This window comes from Branchiostoma belcheri, unplaced genomic scaffold (genome assembly GCF_001625305.1).
Source record: "Branchiostoma belcheri isolate BF01 breed outbred unplaced genomic scaffold, Haploidv18h27 scaffold101, whole genome shotgun sequence".
NCBI lineage: Eukaryota > Metazoa > Chordata > Leptocardii > Amphioxiformes > Branchiostomatidae > Branchiostoma > Branchiostoma belcheri.
This window is the reverse complement of record NW_017802392.1, coordinates 627,054-643,508: the sequence shown is the minus strand read 5'-3', so window position 1 is coordinate 643,508 and position 16,455 is coordinate 627,054. Positions and strand designations below refer to the sequence as shown.

Here is a 16,455-nt window from a genome sequence, read left to right as displayed (position 1 = left end):
TTTTTTTGGTTTTGTTTTTTTCTTTTTGTTTTTTTCTTTTTTTGTTTAAAAACGAGCCAACAAACTTGAGCTGATTTTCACCTATTTTGTAGGCAGTATCTAACTTCTCCAATTGCAAGCAGATCTTTTGGTGGGTGTAAGACAGTATCAAATTGGCCAGTCTGTAACCATTTCCCCAACCATGGTGGTGGTAGCGACAGAAAGGGCCATATATAAAAAGCAAACGATCTTCCACCATCAACCTCTGCTTGGAGAGTAGGTAGTATCCTGTACTCAAAGATTTGTTGTAACTTGCTTTTGTACCGTACTATAAATTTTACAGCGTCGTACCCTCTCATGATCACCTTGGGCTCCTTAACTATAGAAATCCCCATAGGGCGAAAACTGTGTTCTGCTTTATTATGTGGGTAACCAGGTTATTCGATTCTACTTCCGGTGTCAAAGGTCAGAATATACTTGGTTTTAGCCGAAGTTACACGGAGCTCACGATCTTCTAATATTTTACCTGCTAGATAAGGTTAGAAAATTATGACAGTTTATATTTCATGCTAACAATGTGCTTAATGATTACAAGACTACGTAGGTAAAATTTTAGTCCTTATAAGGTTATCCTTACAAGGGTGTTTTTTAGATTCATCGGATTGGGGAGGGGGGCTGAAGGTTTCTTTCTTACATCGTTTTGCATGTTGGGAATAGCTTCTAACTTATCTACTAGAAACGTGTCTCCTTTAGGTCATGAAAAGGCTGCTGAAAGCTTTTAGTCTTTTGGTTTGTTTTCAGAAAACATAACGTTACATAACTTACATAATCTATTAGATACTATCTAATAAAAATGACTATCTTTGATATTCTTAGATTATTATTATAGCATAGCTATACTATAATTTGTGTCCAAGGATGAAGTTATAGTATATAGTATAGCTCCAGGGTCCAAGCTAGGACCTTCTTGGTCCAAATAATCTGAGGATCTAGACTTGTTTAACTTTGAGTATCAGTATGATAATTTGAGTACAAGGCTAATTTAAAACCTTTGAAATCCATCAGAATGGAAACAAATACGACAAAAATACAGGTACGTACATGTACGTACATGGACTATGCCATGTGTTGCATATATCTGATAAACCCTGTACTAGTATCTGTATAGCTGGTATAACTAAAACCTTTTTTTTTTAACACACCTGCTTCTGGATTTGTATTGGCGTAGCCGGTATAGATTTCCGTTAGCATGACACACCAGCGTCTTTATATAATTGCCCTTCTGCATAACATACATGTACCAGCTTCTGTATTTGTATGTTATTGCTAACGTTACATGCAACTGTTATACCTCCGCAATAATGTTTGATACGGGTGTTCTGGCTGGTGTGATAACTCGAAGCAATACAGCCCGTGGTTCTACATGTTTTTGGTTATGAGCTTTGAAAAATGTTCCGTGGAATAATTTGAACATGTTTTTCCTGAGCCATGTGCACCAGTTCCGAAAATTCAAATACCGGATTTGATGTTGTTGCATTTTTTTTGTTTAGGGATATAAAAAAAAAACGTACCTGTACGTTTATTTGAGAGATGAGAGTAAGTGTTGTAATCCTCTTACAGAAGTGGAGAAGTTATGGCCTCCAACCCCCCAGGACGGACCCCCCCTGGAGGCAGCGGGACGTCAGGTACCGCCGGGCCCCCCTCCCCCCTGGTGTCCAGACGAGGGCGGGGCACCCCCCGCAGGTTACCGTCTATTCGCAGTCCCCGTGATCTCACGCTAGGCGGCGTGCCAAAGGTAGGCTGTAGACTCATTCATTATATAAAAGTCATGCCTGGGCCGCGATAACATTCGATATAGGTGTTCTGCGCCTTTCAATGCAAGATTTGAGCGAAAATTTGGTGTCTCTAAACCCAGAAAATGCAACAACATCAATTCCAACGTCCGAATTTTGTATTCGAATTTTCAAAAGCGGAGCACGCAGTTAGGGCTTCCTTATGGTACAGCCCGGACTTCTTTACGGTATGGCCCGGGCGTCCATGGCTCCCATAGAATGATTCGAACATGTTTCGCCCTAACCGCGTGCACCACTTTCAAACATATGCAAAGAGAATTCGAACGTTGGAACTTAGTCTAGTGTTGTTGCATTTTAGGCTTTAGGGACACCAAATGTTGGCTCATTTTGCATTGAAAGGTGCATTTTCTCGGGTGGGTATGACATTTTAAAAGATACTGTACACGGTGTATTCTGCATTGCCCTCGGTCCCGGCCCTCCTGCTAGTAGGATCGCGGTCGGGCCGAGACATTGGGCCATACGGAATACCCCCTGTTGAATTTTATATTTATATCATACCAAGGTTGTGATACTAGTAACCTTCAATAACAGTGTTCCGGACCGGGCCATACTAGTACTTTCATGACTTCCATAAAACAGTTGGAATTTGCGCCTCAGCCTTACCATGTGTGAAGCTTTAAAAAATTTGAATACAGGATTCGAACGTTGGAATTGATGTTGCATTTTTTGGTTTAGGGACAACAAATTTTGGCTCATTTTACATTGAAAGGGTGTGTATCATGACGTAAATAAAATACAACACAATGTATTCCGCATGTAATAAAGGTAATCTGCATTAAATAAGATTTTACCTCTGTTTCCAGAAAACCTTTACCCCCAACATTCCAGTTCGAAAGGAAAGAAACAAAAATGGGTGAGTCCATGACATTTGTACTTGTAGATAAAATATAGCTGGACTAACTAGTACATTGTACATGTATTTACAGCAGTTTCAATATTAATGCTTTACGAAAAAGGTAGTGCTGTTATTCAATCTGACACATGTATAATCTTTATTTTACGTCGATGAAGGTTAGACATCCAAGTAATACGATATGCCAAAATCAGTTACTCAAGCAACTGGATATGATTTTGGAAACGGTAAGATGTTTCAGCTAGCAGTCACTGATGAAAGCTAGTGGATACTTAAAAGTTGAAACGTCTGACCATTTCCAAAATCATATCCAGTTGCTTGAGTAACTGATTTTTGATGTAATCTTTATTTTGTCAAATTTGTGTTTTATTAAATTAATGGTTTTACAATCTTTCAAGGGTTACAATTCTTATAGTATATTACTATTCTGCATAACTTTACATCATACAGTAGTACTAGTACATGTGTTCTGTACAGAACAGAAGAAATCCACTTTTTAAACCTTTAAGTTTTGCGTTTTTGGTACAGTCTTTTTCTACGTTCTGATGTCAAACACATGATTAGTCTAACACACATCTTTTTCTAGGGAATCATCTACAAGCAAACCCAGTGAACAGAGGGGCAAGTCAGCGAAAAGAGGAGAGGAGAGGGGGAGAGTCCGCGGGGGGAGGGGGAGGGGCAAGGGGGGAGGGGGGATGTCATCAGAACACACTCCATCTTTGAGGAGGGTCCAGCTGGCAGACAGATCAGGAGAGGTCAGTGTCCTGTACAACAGGGCTCAAAATATCTTTGAAAGTTAGAAATCATTATGAAGCAAGTTTAAACTGTAATTTCCAACACAACAAACTTGGACTCACTCAAATTTTTGACTGTACAACTCCAGTCTTTGCCAAGGAATGAGCAATCCACCGCTTCCGTGACGTCACGCAGATAACACACGTGACTCCGTGAGCAGTGGATCATAGGTTGCAGAAAGTCTGTGGCGCCCCCCGTCTCTGTTGAGGGGTGTAGATGGCCTCTTTAATCCCTCGTGTAAAGAAATCCGGTTCTGAGTCCAAGATTCTTACTTTGTCCAGTAAGACTGATTGTCCAGGCAATTCTATGTGTCTATGTAGTGAGACCTCCGAAGTAGTCGAGCTAGGTCTCACAACTGAGTCCAATTTGTTGTGTTGGACCTGCACTAATCTGCATATACCCAGTACATGGACCAGTGCAGGTTAGGTGCAGGTAGACATTAGAAATACCTGCACAGCTCCAATTTTACCTGCACTAACCTGCATATATATACCCAGTACATGGACCAGTGCAGGTTAGGTGCAGGTAGACATCAGAAATACCTGCACAGCACCAATTTTACCTGTACTAACCTGCATATACATGGACCTGTGCAGGTTAGGTGCAGGTAGGCATCAGAAATACCTGCACAGCTCCAATTTTACCTGCACTAACCTGCATATACCCAGTACATGGACCAGTGCAGGTTAGGTACAGGTAGACATCAGAAATACCCGCACAGCTCCAATTTTACCTGCACTAATCTGCATATACCCAGTACATGGACCAGTGCAGGTTAGGTGCAGGAAGACATCAGAAATACCCGCACAGCTCCAATTTTACCTGCACTAATATAATAATACCCAGTACATGGACCAGTGCAGGTTAGGTGCAGGTAGACATCAGAAATACCTGCATAGCTCCAATTTTACCTGCACTAAGGTACATAATGATAACAGTATGCACCCAGTATTTTGAGCCCTGTACATGTACATATAGGTAGTGTTACACAATCTCTTGTTGTTGATTGGTTCTCCTTGCTGAGAGCTTCTGGCCATCATTCTCAGAATTAACCAATAGGAGCTCAGTGTTTTTCCTTACTATGAGAATCCGTCCAATAGGAGCTGAGGATCCTCTATCAGTATGAAGACCAGTCATCACAACCTCCAATACTATGGTTCAAACAGTTTTCAGTTTAACAATAAATGGTCCATGTTAGCATGTATGCATAACATAAGTCAGGGTTGATAATTTTATGTCTATAAGTTATAACATTACTATATTACAGTAGACTATTGTTTGTATGAAGAAAGACTTGTCGTAGTCAAAGGTTATCATGAAAGTACATCAGTGTGTTGGTAGTTACATGTTTAGAGTTAAAACTTTTGATCCAACACAAAAAAGTTCTCTCACCTAGAGTCACTATAATTATAGTCTTCCTCAGTAGACTGACCCAGTGAAGCTTGTCACGTGTCTTCTTTGAAGTGTGACGTCACGTGACAAGCTTCACTGGGTCAGTCTACTGAGGAAGACCAGAGTGACTGGTTGAAAGCTCTAGATGAGAGAACTTATTTGTGTTGGACCAAAAGTTTTAACTCTAAACACGTAGTCAAAGATTGTTTTAACTTCTACACTGGGCTACAGAATACAGTGGATGGAGTTATTAAGTAGTGATCCTGAGTTTATTGTTACCTCCGGGGGAGGAGACATCCTTCCGCGGAAGGGTTTTGTGAGAGATTTAGATTTTCATGTTCTCAGCTGTTTCTCGCGTTTGGGTGGACGGATTCTTTTGAGACTCGGAATATGTTTTGCTATTGGGCTGCAGATAATGCACGTTCTTTTGTTTTTATTGTATGTGTTTTCGGGCGTAAAAATTGTGCCTTTTGGTGGCCCCAGAACACCCCTTTGAGCGTGAAAGTGGTCGCGACCGTTGACCTTTGGCGTTGACCCCGTTGAAGAGGGGTGTGAGGGGTGTCCGGTCTCAATAAATTCTTTGTTTAAAAGCCTAGTCCTGCGGCGCGCAACAATTGTTGTTGTAAACAACATATAAAAATATACAATAAAAAGCCTGGAGGTATAAAATCTCAGATTTTACTTGTTTAATCAATGATTTAACATGTGTTGTTTGTAGGAGGAGGTGGAGGTGGAGGTGGTGGGTCCTATGGTCCCTCTGATATGCCTGCACCTGTTTACAAGGCTGGGACCAGAACAGACATCCCAGAAAACAAGGAAGACACCAAGAAAATCCTCAAGGCTTTGCAGAGAGATGATGTAAGGAGACAGACTGTTACTAGTACTTGATCCTTAAGCATATTACTAGTACAATAATAATATATGATGTGGTATTTCATGTCTACTACTTGAACCATTATGAAATGTATAATTGAAAATGGCAGATAGCAGTGTTTTTCATGAAACTCATCTTGAAATTTTTCAATCAAAAAAATCTAACATTTTTTCATGAAACACAAAAATCTAACAAAAAAGAATCTCACAGAAAATTTTAAAATCTTGAACCTCTGAACTGCTATTTACTTCATTCTGATGAGCAAATTTAGCTTAGTTTCACTTAAATGACAGCACTTTTTACATCTTTACACCACAATTACACCACTTTTGTCAGTGAAGGATGGCAGATTGGGCAAACTCTTTGCCTGTCATGATGAGCAGCAAAATTTCGTTTACTGAATATTACAATGAATCACTAGTGAGTAAAAACAATTTTCGTATTCTCTCACTCGACTGATTTTGGCAAATCATAGTTAGTATGTACAATGTAGTATCCAATGATAGAAAATTTAACTCATTCTACTGTATGAAAAATACTTGTGTTTTACCTTCTTCCTGTCTCAGTTTGTGAGTGACCTTGGCTATAAGGAGACAGAGAAAAGTCTACTGCCCGTCCAGGTGCCTCTAGTATCCACAGGGTCACTTGTAAAACACAGGGAAGAGGAAGAGATGGACACAGACACCAAACCTGAGGTCAAAGGTTTGTCATTACACCTTATAATATATATCAGATTCTGTACAGTGTACTTTAGATTGCATGCCTGTAGCCAGGATTTTGAATGGGGGGTTCTTCCCACTGCTTGAGGGGACCTTGAGCACCATAGGCGTGAGGTTTCTAGGGTTTCTAAATTTTGAAAAATGAACCTTCTAAAATGGCATTTTGTGCATTTTTTAAAAGGATTTCCAAGAAAAAATCAGAGATAAATTTTTATTCAATGACAAAGGGAGCAGTTTTTCTATGATTCCAGTCCATCTTTTCAAGAAAAATTTTGGACCTTTACATAAAATGTGGACCAAAAAGTGGACCTTTACATAAAATGTGGACCAAAAAGTGGACCTTTACATAAAAAGTGGACCAAAAAGTGGACCTTTGAGCCTTGTGGGGGGGTTCTTCCAAATCCCCCTTGGCTACGGGCATGTATCGATGGTGGGAACATGAACAAGAAAGCTTTCGTCAGTGACTGACGAAAGCTAGTGGATACTACCTGAAACCTGACCGTTTCCAAAATCATATCCAGTTGCTTGAGTAACTGCTTTTTGGCGTAATTCATATCGTATCATTGTAAATATTTAAGACACAGACATTTGAACAGCAAAATTTCACTATTTCTAAAGAAATACTGGTGTTTCAGTGTATTTTTTTTGGTTGCAATCAATTGCAAATTTCTTGAAAGACATTTTGATCATATTTATAAATTTGTAAGCTATTATACAATCACAATTATGTACAGTGTATCTACAAGTCTTGTCTTAATGGTATCAATATAGTTTTGTATCTGTAAGGCCACACCGACTTAATTTTTTGGATGACATCCTCTGAAGACCCCCAAACTAGTGCGCGTGGGCAAATAAAAAATTCCGTCCAAAAATAAAAATGCTACTAAATCACAGGAGTACAAAGCTGGTATTGCAAATTAGCGACAGTACATAGCAAGGTATATACCAAGCCAGCACATGCTGGCCTTTTGCGGAATTTATGAATGGGCACTTTTGGTATGTACTGAGTTCTTGAGTGGTGCATGGAGCTTCCATAGCCTATGTGCCATCCTCCAGAGTTACCACCGGCTCCCTTCATGTATTGCCGCTAACTACCATGGACTACCCAGGCCAGAGCCTCGGAGGATGACATTATGATCTTTTTTTTTTTTTTCGAGAACAGGCGAAAATTAATGTGCGCGCTGATGTCATCCATAAAATTAAGATGGTGTGGCCTAATCTACATATACAAGTACTGCTAGTGGTGATACTTTGACTGAGAACCAACTTCTTTACCCACTTTTGACATTCGTTTCACTTTTCCACCATGAGTAGTAAAGTCTGAGCCTGTAGAAGATGTTGAGATGGAGGATTTGACTGAACCAGGTGTCTCAACTGCACCTGTGAAGGCGGAGCCTGCTCAGGTGAAGCCTGAAGTGGGGCGGGGCAAAAGGGTGAGACACCTGTTTATGTTTTTTTTATCATACACTATGTTTCTGATAGCTTCACAGTCAAGCAAAACATCATGCCATTGACAAGTGTTTGATGTATATTGTACAGTTTCCACGCACATTCTGCACCTTTGTTTACAAAACTTAAGATTTTTAATATTTTTTATATAAGCAGACTTCATCTGAATGCTATTTACATTTAAATTCCTTAACTGTTCTCTTCCAGACACATTTAATGGTCTTTTAAATCTTAATTCCCATTTTCATACTTACCAAACTCGACAAAGTGCTCATTTCCATATTCCCCTTGTAAGAACGTCCGTAGCCCAAATGAGTGTAAAATACAATTTAATGTATAACTAGAGTTCCCCGATCTCATACCTTCGCCAAATGATGTTAATCTTTATGACTGACAAAGTTTAGATTAGATTATTCCCCCCTGATTTAAGAAATAGAAACCTAATTTTCATGAATATATCATTTTATCATAATCTCAACCAAAAGACAGTCTTATATTAACAAAGAATGCATTCTAGCATTTCCTAATAAATTATGCAAATGAGGTCCTGATTTGAATAAATTATATTTAATGATGTTCACCTCAATTTAACTTTCAAATACCACAAGTATGAAATTCCAGGCAGTTATCATTACATAATTATAAAATTTTCTCATTAATTATGCAAATTAAGTCATTATTAACATAATCAACATCTTCCTGTGTTTCTCTCGATGTCAATTACCAATGTCACAAGCTTCAATTGTCCTATCATGGAATGCAGTTGATTTATAGAATTTCCCCATAAATTATGCAAATTACATCCATATTTGCATAATTGTCACATGATTATATTAAGCATCAGGTAAGCTACCTACATACCAAAAATCATGACGATCCGTCAACCGGTTATTGAGTTATCCCCTTTTGAATATTTTCAAGAATTTATCCCTGCAGTTCCAGAGCAAGCCGCTAGGGGGCCTAAACTCACGTCACTTCTTTCCCAGCACAAGAGCTACCTACCATCTAAATTTCATCACCATAGCATGTCTAGATCATGAGATATCAAAACCGGAAGTTCAGCTGCAGTACCATAACAAGCTGCTAGGGGGTCCAAAATCTAATCATTTTGAGGTCTCATCAAGACCTACCCACCTACCAAGTATCAAGACAATCCATCAAGGCCTTCTCAAGTTATCGTGTTTACAGACACACACACACACACACACACACACACACACACACACACACACATACACGAACGCCCCTGAAAACATAACCTTCTTGGCGAAGGTAATTAATTGGAATAATCTCCCCTCCACCTAAAATGTTTAACATTAATAATTAGCTTTAAATGCAATCTTAAAACTTACCTAGTAGACTTTTCTTTCCCTTAAACTTAAAGTTAAAGTTTGAATTTTCCGTTAGATGTTATATAAGATTTAGATTCAAAATTCATTTATATATTCTGGAGTTATTACTTCAATTTTTTTTGCTTATGTTTGTACTTCAGTTAAACCTCTGTTAACTTATTTTTTAACATTCCATTTCTAATGTTATTTACCAATTACTTTTGTTATTGTTACTATAATTTGATTTGTTACCGTTATCATATTGATCAAATTTTTCAATTACTTATTGTTATTTATTATTACCATTTGATTTGTCACCATTATTACAGTTGTCAATTAATTTAGTCTGGGGAAGATCACAGACAAGCCATTATGGCTTCTTATCTTTCCCCTGCATATCCTATTTTACTGTAATATATTCATTTTATTGTTCTTCTCTCTGATTATATGCGAATAAATAAACAAACAAAACAAACAAACAAATGTAGAGCTGAAGCCAGGTCAAGAGAGTTGTGTACTGGTATGATGTACTACTGATACAGTTAATTACTAATACTGGATACTGGCCTACTTAATGAATTTTTCCTTACACATGTAATGTTACATCATGGACCTTATGTACATGTGTTTGGAGAAGAAGAAGAAACAGAGCAATAATTATTATACAATAATGGTTTTTATTGTCCAAACAGTACCCCTGCAGTCGCAGCCTTTAACGGCTGAATTGATGCAGGGTATCACATAATAATCAATACAAATCACAACAAACAAGTAATACACATGATAACACATATATTTGTCGCAAGGGTTTGTGCGGCTGCCATTCGGCGCCACAAGGTGACCTCAATACGTCTTTCCCCAACCGAAGTTAGGTACCCATTCACACCTAGGTGGAGTGAGGAAAGTCGTGTAAAGTGCCTTTCCCAAGGGCACAACGTCGGGCGCATGTCCAGACATGTCCCGGGTGCGACTCAGGTTTGAACCCGGGTCTCCTGGTTCACAGTCGAATGATCTACCACTACGCCACCCAAGGAATTAAAATTATGTTTTCCTTCTAGGAATGAACTAACAAACCTGTCCCCTCCCCGTGCAGGTGTCGTGTGCAGAGTTGTTCTGTAGTAAGGCTGGGAACGACGGTGAGATGCTGTTCTTCCAGTTACCGGACACCCTCCCCATACTCCCTCCCTCCCGAGACGATGACGGTAGAAGAGAAGTCAAGAAGGAAGAAGGGAAGGTCAAACAGGAAAAGGAAGAGGTATTTGTTTATACATGTGTTTGTTTATTTGGATTTTTCACAAAGTGAAAGGGAGGGCAAAACAGGTACATCTGCACCTTTACAAGTTGCCCTCCCCCATACAAAAAACACATGATTGTACAACATCAAAAGTTACATACTATTATTAGTCAATGACAATAAATATAAAAATACACAGCATATATATATAGGCAATCAATATAGAAGGTTAAGCATATTTCAAATATAAATAATTAGACTAAATTGTGTTGAAACAATGCATAGTGTTCTCTTGTAACCTCTTTTAATCTTCATCATCTTTCCATCCCTGAATGAAATTCTATACCTCAGAAATTTCAAAACAACTTAAATATAATATTATACATCCCTTAAATCCAATGCAATTTTAGGGCGGCAAAACTGGAAATATTCTAAATAAGGCAATCTGTATGATATTGACACATACTGTCCCACATTAGCACATTTGGATCAGTATTTTGTACTTTATTAGGTATTTAAAACTGCAGAAACAAGCCCCAAGATCAGTCCTTTATTTTCTGGGTGGTACCCTAAAAATCAATCCAGGGCCCTTACAGTAAGTAAACCGTTTTGGTCAGAATTTGGGGCATTTTTGATCCATGAATGTCGATATACATTGGGACAGTGTTGTTTCAGCTAGTATTATGTACTGCATTGTAAATAAATGACTACTAGAATATTGACTTTAAAAACCTGGTTTCCAAGCCCTAAAAACTGCACTGGATGCCTTTAATAGACAGAAATCAAAACTTCATTGACCTTTTTGTCATGATTTTGTTGCCCGTTGAAATAATGTAGAAGAAGAAGAACTTTATAGCGCAACAGATAATAACCAGTATTCTAGCCAGCCAGCAAATTTTTTTACCGTCTCAATTTTGTTGAGCTCATGTCAAATGGGATATCCTGCAATTTTTTGTAAAAATTCTGCTGGTAGACAAATGACACCTCTTTCCATTATGTATTGCACTCGGTAACATGTTACATGCCTATAAATAACTATGCTTTTGATTTCAATATCTTTTCATGCTAATTTTTGTCTATCAAAGATTGCCAATTAGAAATAAGCAAAATTGTCTGTTATGAGTGCAAAATCCCATTAAATGACAAGACTAAAGCTAGCTAAAACACTCAGTCTGGTACATTTAATAACATAAAGCTCAACTGTTATGTAGTATATTCAACAACAAGTTAACATGTAAGACTTAAAGTTGATTAGATTTTCATAATTTCCACACTCACAACAAAATGACCCCAGGCTTTTATAAAATCATAACAAGATCAAACCTGGGCCGTGAATCCAATTGTGGAAATTGCTTTCTGGAAAACAGATTCCATTACTTGTGTATACAAGATCTTTCTTCATGTCAGCCTAGTCCCTAACTTAATAAAGATAGATTTTCTGTTGTTGTAAAGTGTGTTTTTTTTCTCTGTCATGGGAAATTAATCATAACTAGAAAGGCCGACATTTGTTTGGGAGCAAATACAGTATATTTCAGTCCATCTCCATCCCAGCAGTTTTTGTCTGTTGAGTGGCCAACTGAGAGCCTCAAATCTGGGGAATTTTTCGGTTTTTAGCGGTCCGGAGCGTTTCCGGGAAAAATTTTCGACCGTGCGACACCCCTACTCTTCTAGTCCTTTTATTCCATACCTTCCGAGACACTTTGCGGTACCCAGGATTAGGATGGTCAGCAGATTTCATCATCGTGATTGTAGATGACGTAATGATCTTATTGAATGTGTGGGTCATTGCGCACGACTTACGTACAACATGACCCCATGTAACCTGCAATGGAGCACTTGTTCGATGGCCAACAGCAGATGGAACGGGTCATTCTTTAGATCGAACGTGGAACGGGTATAGCATTTTTAGCCCTTTTTTGGCTGAAAATAGCCATATTAAAGACCCCCAAATGAGTCATTTGGAAGTGATGTATGCCAAATATGTGACTGCTATTCTGTAGACACATGTTCAGGGCACCCCTATACCGAATTTCATATCAATGGTAGTAATACCAGGGCTCAGGATCCAAAAATCCGTTTTTTGTCAAAAAATGCCCCAAAAACCCTCATGAAAATTTTTTAAAGGCATGTATCAAAAAAAATGAAAAAAAAAAAACGCCTGGGGGTATTGGCCCACTGCCCCATGCCAGAAGTTATTTGGTTAAAAAATCCATTTAAAGAAATGGCAGGAGAAGGAGAAGAAGAAACATGAGAGAACACATTGTCAATTTATTTCATCTATACCATATGGTATGGACTGAAATATAATAACATCAACCCAGCTATAGTCTCTCAGTCATCTGACTAGTTTGTAGATCAGATATCTATTTCTGTCGACATTGTACTTCTATAACACAATATCTTTTTGTGTTTGTAATACAATAAAAATGTCCATGATTTTCATGATGATTTCCCATGTGATACTTTGCCGGACACAAATTGAAGCCATTTAGCAAACTGGGGATCATTTTTTTTGTGTGAGGCAGAGTTTTCACAAATGTTTACAAATTACATTTTAGATGATGTCAGACGTCAGTGTACTCATGTAATATCTGAGGTTTGACCTGTTTGAAATGCAAATTGGATACTGAACAATTAAGCTCATCATCATTATATTGCTGGAAGTTTACAAATTTAACAGGGAATGGAACATGAATGCAGTGTAGATATGAAAGAAAGCAACTGCTATATATTACTTGTCAATGAATTACTTTCTACATGTATATCCCCTGATCATGATAGGTTTTTAGCATGTCCTAAATGCATAATAGACAGTCTGTCATCTTGGAAAAGTCACTCACATGTATGAGGAAAATATATTGGACTAAGGCCACACCAATTTAATTTCTTGGTTAACGGATTTTTCTAGAAAAATAATGGAGCGGGCGGGCAAAAAAAAATAAAAAATAAAAACAGGCCTAGGCATCCTATTATGGCCCCAAATGGTACGATAGGAGCCATGAAGTCAACACACTAGGCTGGTTCAAAATTTAAACAATGAATTTTGAACTTTTAATGATACCATTGCATTGAAAGATAGAATATCTGTAACAACTAGGAAGAAAAGGACTATTTTCAACTGTTCAGGGCAAAATATCAGCATTTTGTAGTGGATTCTAAATTTTTATTTTTATTTGCAAATCAGAAAAAAATGAAGTGAGCGAATCCGTTAACCAAGAAATTAAATTGGTGTGGCCTAAGGAAAAAATAATTGTTAGGTGGTACAATGTACTAGGCTTGAAGGCTTGAATACAATGTAGGTGCACTGGTCCAGTGCACGTACATTATATTCAAGCCTTCAAGCCTGGTAGTGGTCACTTACTAGAGTAGGCAAGTTTGATTGTATGTAGTTTGCTACAGCAACAAATCTACATATTGTACACCTACATTTTGTAATGTGGTCGATGACTTTTAGATTTTTTTCTTAGATGCTCATTGACAACAAGGCCTAGGAAAAAATACCTATCCTAGCCTTTTTTATGTATGGACCCCTGCAAGAGACATACATTTTTCGAGCTGATCGACGTTTTCTAGCTCCAGGATCTGACACAAGTGCTACTAAGAACATGTAAATGGTTGGGCAATTTCCCAACATTGACATTGAAAATAGAAGTGTTCTCATGCAAGTTTGCTTTGTTAAACTTTAATATTGTATAATGATTTTTACAATTTGGATCACTATAGATTGGCGAAGTCTAAAAAAAGATAATCCCCACCTACTGACCCTAATTTTGTCAAGACTGAAACAGGAAACACATCTGATTCAACATTTTTTCCTAGGCCCAAATGAGTTACATAGTCGTACATGTACATAGTCATACAACCATGTATGGTAACTTGGAGGAGGGCAATGTTTTTACCACAAATGCCATGTGTGACAAATGCCATTGTGGCGTCGGGTGGCGTAGTGGTAGATTGTTCGACTATGAAGCGGGGAGACCCGGGTTCGAGTTGTACCCGGGACATGTCTGAACATGCGCTCCGACGTTGTGCCCTTGGGAAAGGCACTTTACACGACTTTCCTCACTCCACCCAGGTGTGAATGGGTACCTAACTTCGGTTGGGGAAAGTCGTATTGAGGTCACCTTGTGGCACCAAATGGCAGCCGCACAGACCCTTGCGAGTTTCACAGAAAAAAAAACATTTTTAAAAAATCAGCATGTCTGTTATACTTTTCTAGGACAAACCTGCAGGTGAACTCACCTCAGTGTTACCCAACATGGCGGAAGGTTACATCGGGAAGCTACAGGTGCTGAAGTCAGGAAGAACACGGCTAGTTTTAGGGGACGTGGCTCTGGACGTCAACATGGGAAGCCATTGTTCCTTCCACCAGGTGAGGCTAATTTCCTTTTTTTAATTTGAATGATTTGATTGTATCCGTTGTGTGCTGTAATGCTATTTATGTCACACTTGGGCCGCGATTACATTTGATACGGGTGTTCTGGCCTGTGTGATAACTAGCGGTACAGCCCTGGGGTTCTTAACGCGTACGGCCCGGACTTTCAAATGTTCCATAGAACGATTTGACTGGGTTTCGCCCTAACCGCGTGCTCCACTTCGAAAATTCGAATACAAAATTTGGACGTTGGAATTGAATGTTGCACTTTTTGGGTTTAGGGACACCAAATTTTTGCTCATTTTGCATTGAAAGGTGTGATTTCTTACATGTAGGTGGGTATGACATAAATAAAATACAACACGGTGTATTCCGCACCACCCTCGGTCCCAGCCCTCCCGCGGATCGGATCTCCCTCTGGCCTTCAGGCGATCTGACGCGCGGTTGGGCTGGTACCTTGGGCAATAGGAAATACCCTGTGTTCACTCACACTCACTCACTATCCGTTTATCGTCTCGCATTCCCCGTAGCTCGAGGGTTGGACGTAAAAATGTTGCCCTGTATTCTATTATTTTTCTGTCTGAATGTTTTTCAGGAGTTGGTGTCTGTGAGACATGATGCAGAGGCCCAGACAGGAGACATGACCATATTAGGACCTGTAAAGCACAGACTGGTCTGTACTCCAGACTTTAACACTTTACTCAAGCTCAGTTAGCACCTAGGTTGTACATGTATGTGTACATGTATAGTAGTTCATGTTCTCGGGACCTTTGTGTCTATTATAGAGATTTTTATACAGACATGTTCTCTGTCACAGTCATTTTTGGTCACATAATTAGTTAACAAAATATAGTTAAGAGCATAATAAGTTTACATTATTTCTGATCAAATCAGATTTCTTACATCAGCAATGAGAAACTCAGCCTGTTAACTAAGCCTGTATATACATGTATGTCAGGGTAGAGACTCATCATCATTGGCAGTCCAGTCTCGGAAGACAGGTAGAATATACTATTAGGCAATCAGGATCTCTACTGGCTTTCTGATTCTACCAGATCAGAGTCTCTGACATTATGTACATGAGTTGGGAAACAGGTTTTACAGATGACTCAGTGCACTTCTTGTCACTTCTGTATCATGTTATTCAAGATTATGAAGGAACCTACAAGGCTGTGACAAAAATTGTCTTGTCTGTGTCAAGAATGTAAATAAACAATTCTTGGTTACTGATTAACCACTCACTGCCCTGTTTATTGTGTATTGTCTATTGTTTCCATCTTGCGTGGGTTGATTGGAGATGATTTTTGACTCGTAAGGCCACATGCACCAATTTAATTTCTTGGTTAACAGATTATTCTCGAAAATATTGGAGCGGGCAGGCGAACAAAAATAAAAATAAAAACAGGCCTAGGCATCCTATTATGGCCCAAAATGGTACAACAGGAGCCATGAAGTCAACACACCAGGCTGGTTCAAAATTTAAACAATGAATTTGAACTTTTAAGGATACCATAGGATGAAAAGGACTGTTTTCAACTGTTCAGGGCAAAATATGAGCATTTTGCAGTTGATTCTGAACTTTTTTTTTATTTGCAAATCAG

At 38.7% G+C, this 16,455-nt stretch overlaps 1 protein-coding gene across 1 annotated transcript; it reads left to right on the top strand.

Annotated features, from left to right (window-relative positions):
• The first annotated feature begins 453 nt into the window (after nt 1–453).
• Nucleotides 454–16,084, top strand: LOC109474007 (DNA-directed RNA polymerase III subunit RPC4-like). The gene is made up of 11 exons (XM_019774211.1): nt 454–517; nt 1,600–1,774; nt 2,636–2,685; nt 3,136–3,143; nt 3,303–3,440; nt 5,591–5,730; nt 6,313–6,448; nt 7,780–7,898; nt 10,339–10,500; nt 14,699–14,851; nt 15,450–16,084. The coding sequence occupies exons 2-11, from the start codon at nt 1,613–1,615 to the stop codon at nt 15,567–15,569; spliced, it is 1,188 nt and encodes a 395-aa protein (XP_019629770.1). The 5' UTR covers nt 454–517; nt 1,600–1,612; the 3' UTR covers nt 15,570–16,084.
• Nucleotides 16,085–16,455: the final 371 nt, after the last annotated feature.

Coding starts and splice junctions, on each gene's coding strand:
- LOC109474007 (XM_019774211.1), top strand. CDS start 1,613: ATGGCCTCCAACCCCCCAGGACGGACCCCCCCTGGAGGCAGCGGGACG. Junction 6,449..7,779: donor CACCAAACCTGAGGTCAAAG/GTTTGTCATTAC, acceptor CACCATGAGTAG/TAAAGTCTGAGCCTGTAGAA. Junction 10,501..14,698: donor TCAAACAGGAAAAGGAAGAG/GTATTTGTTTAT, acceptor ATACTTTTCTAG/GACAAACCTGCAGGTGAACT.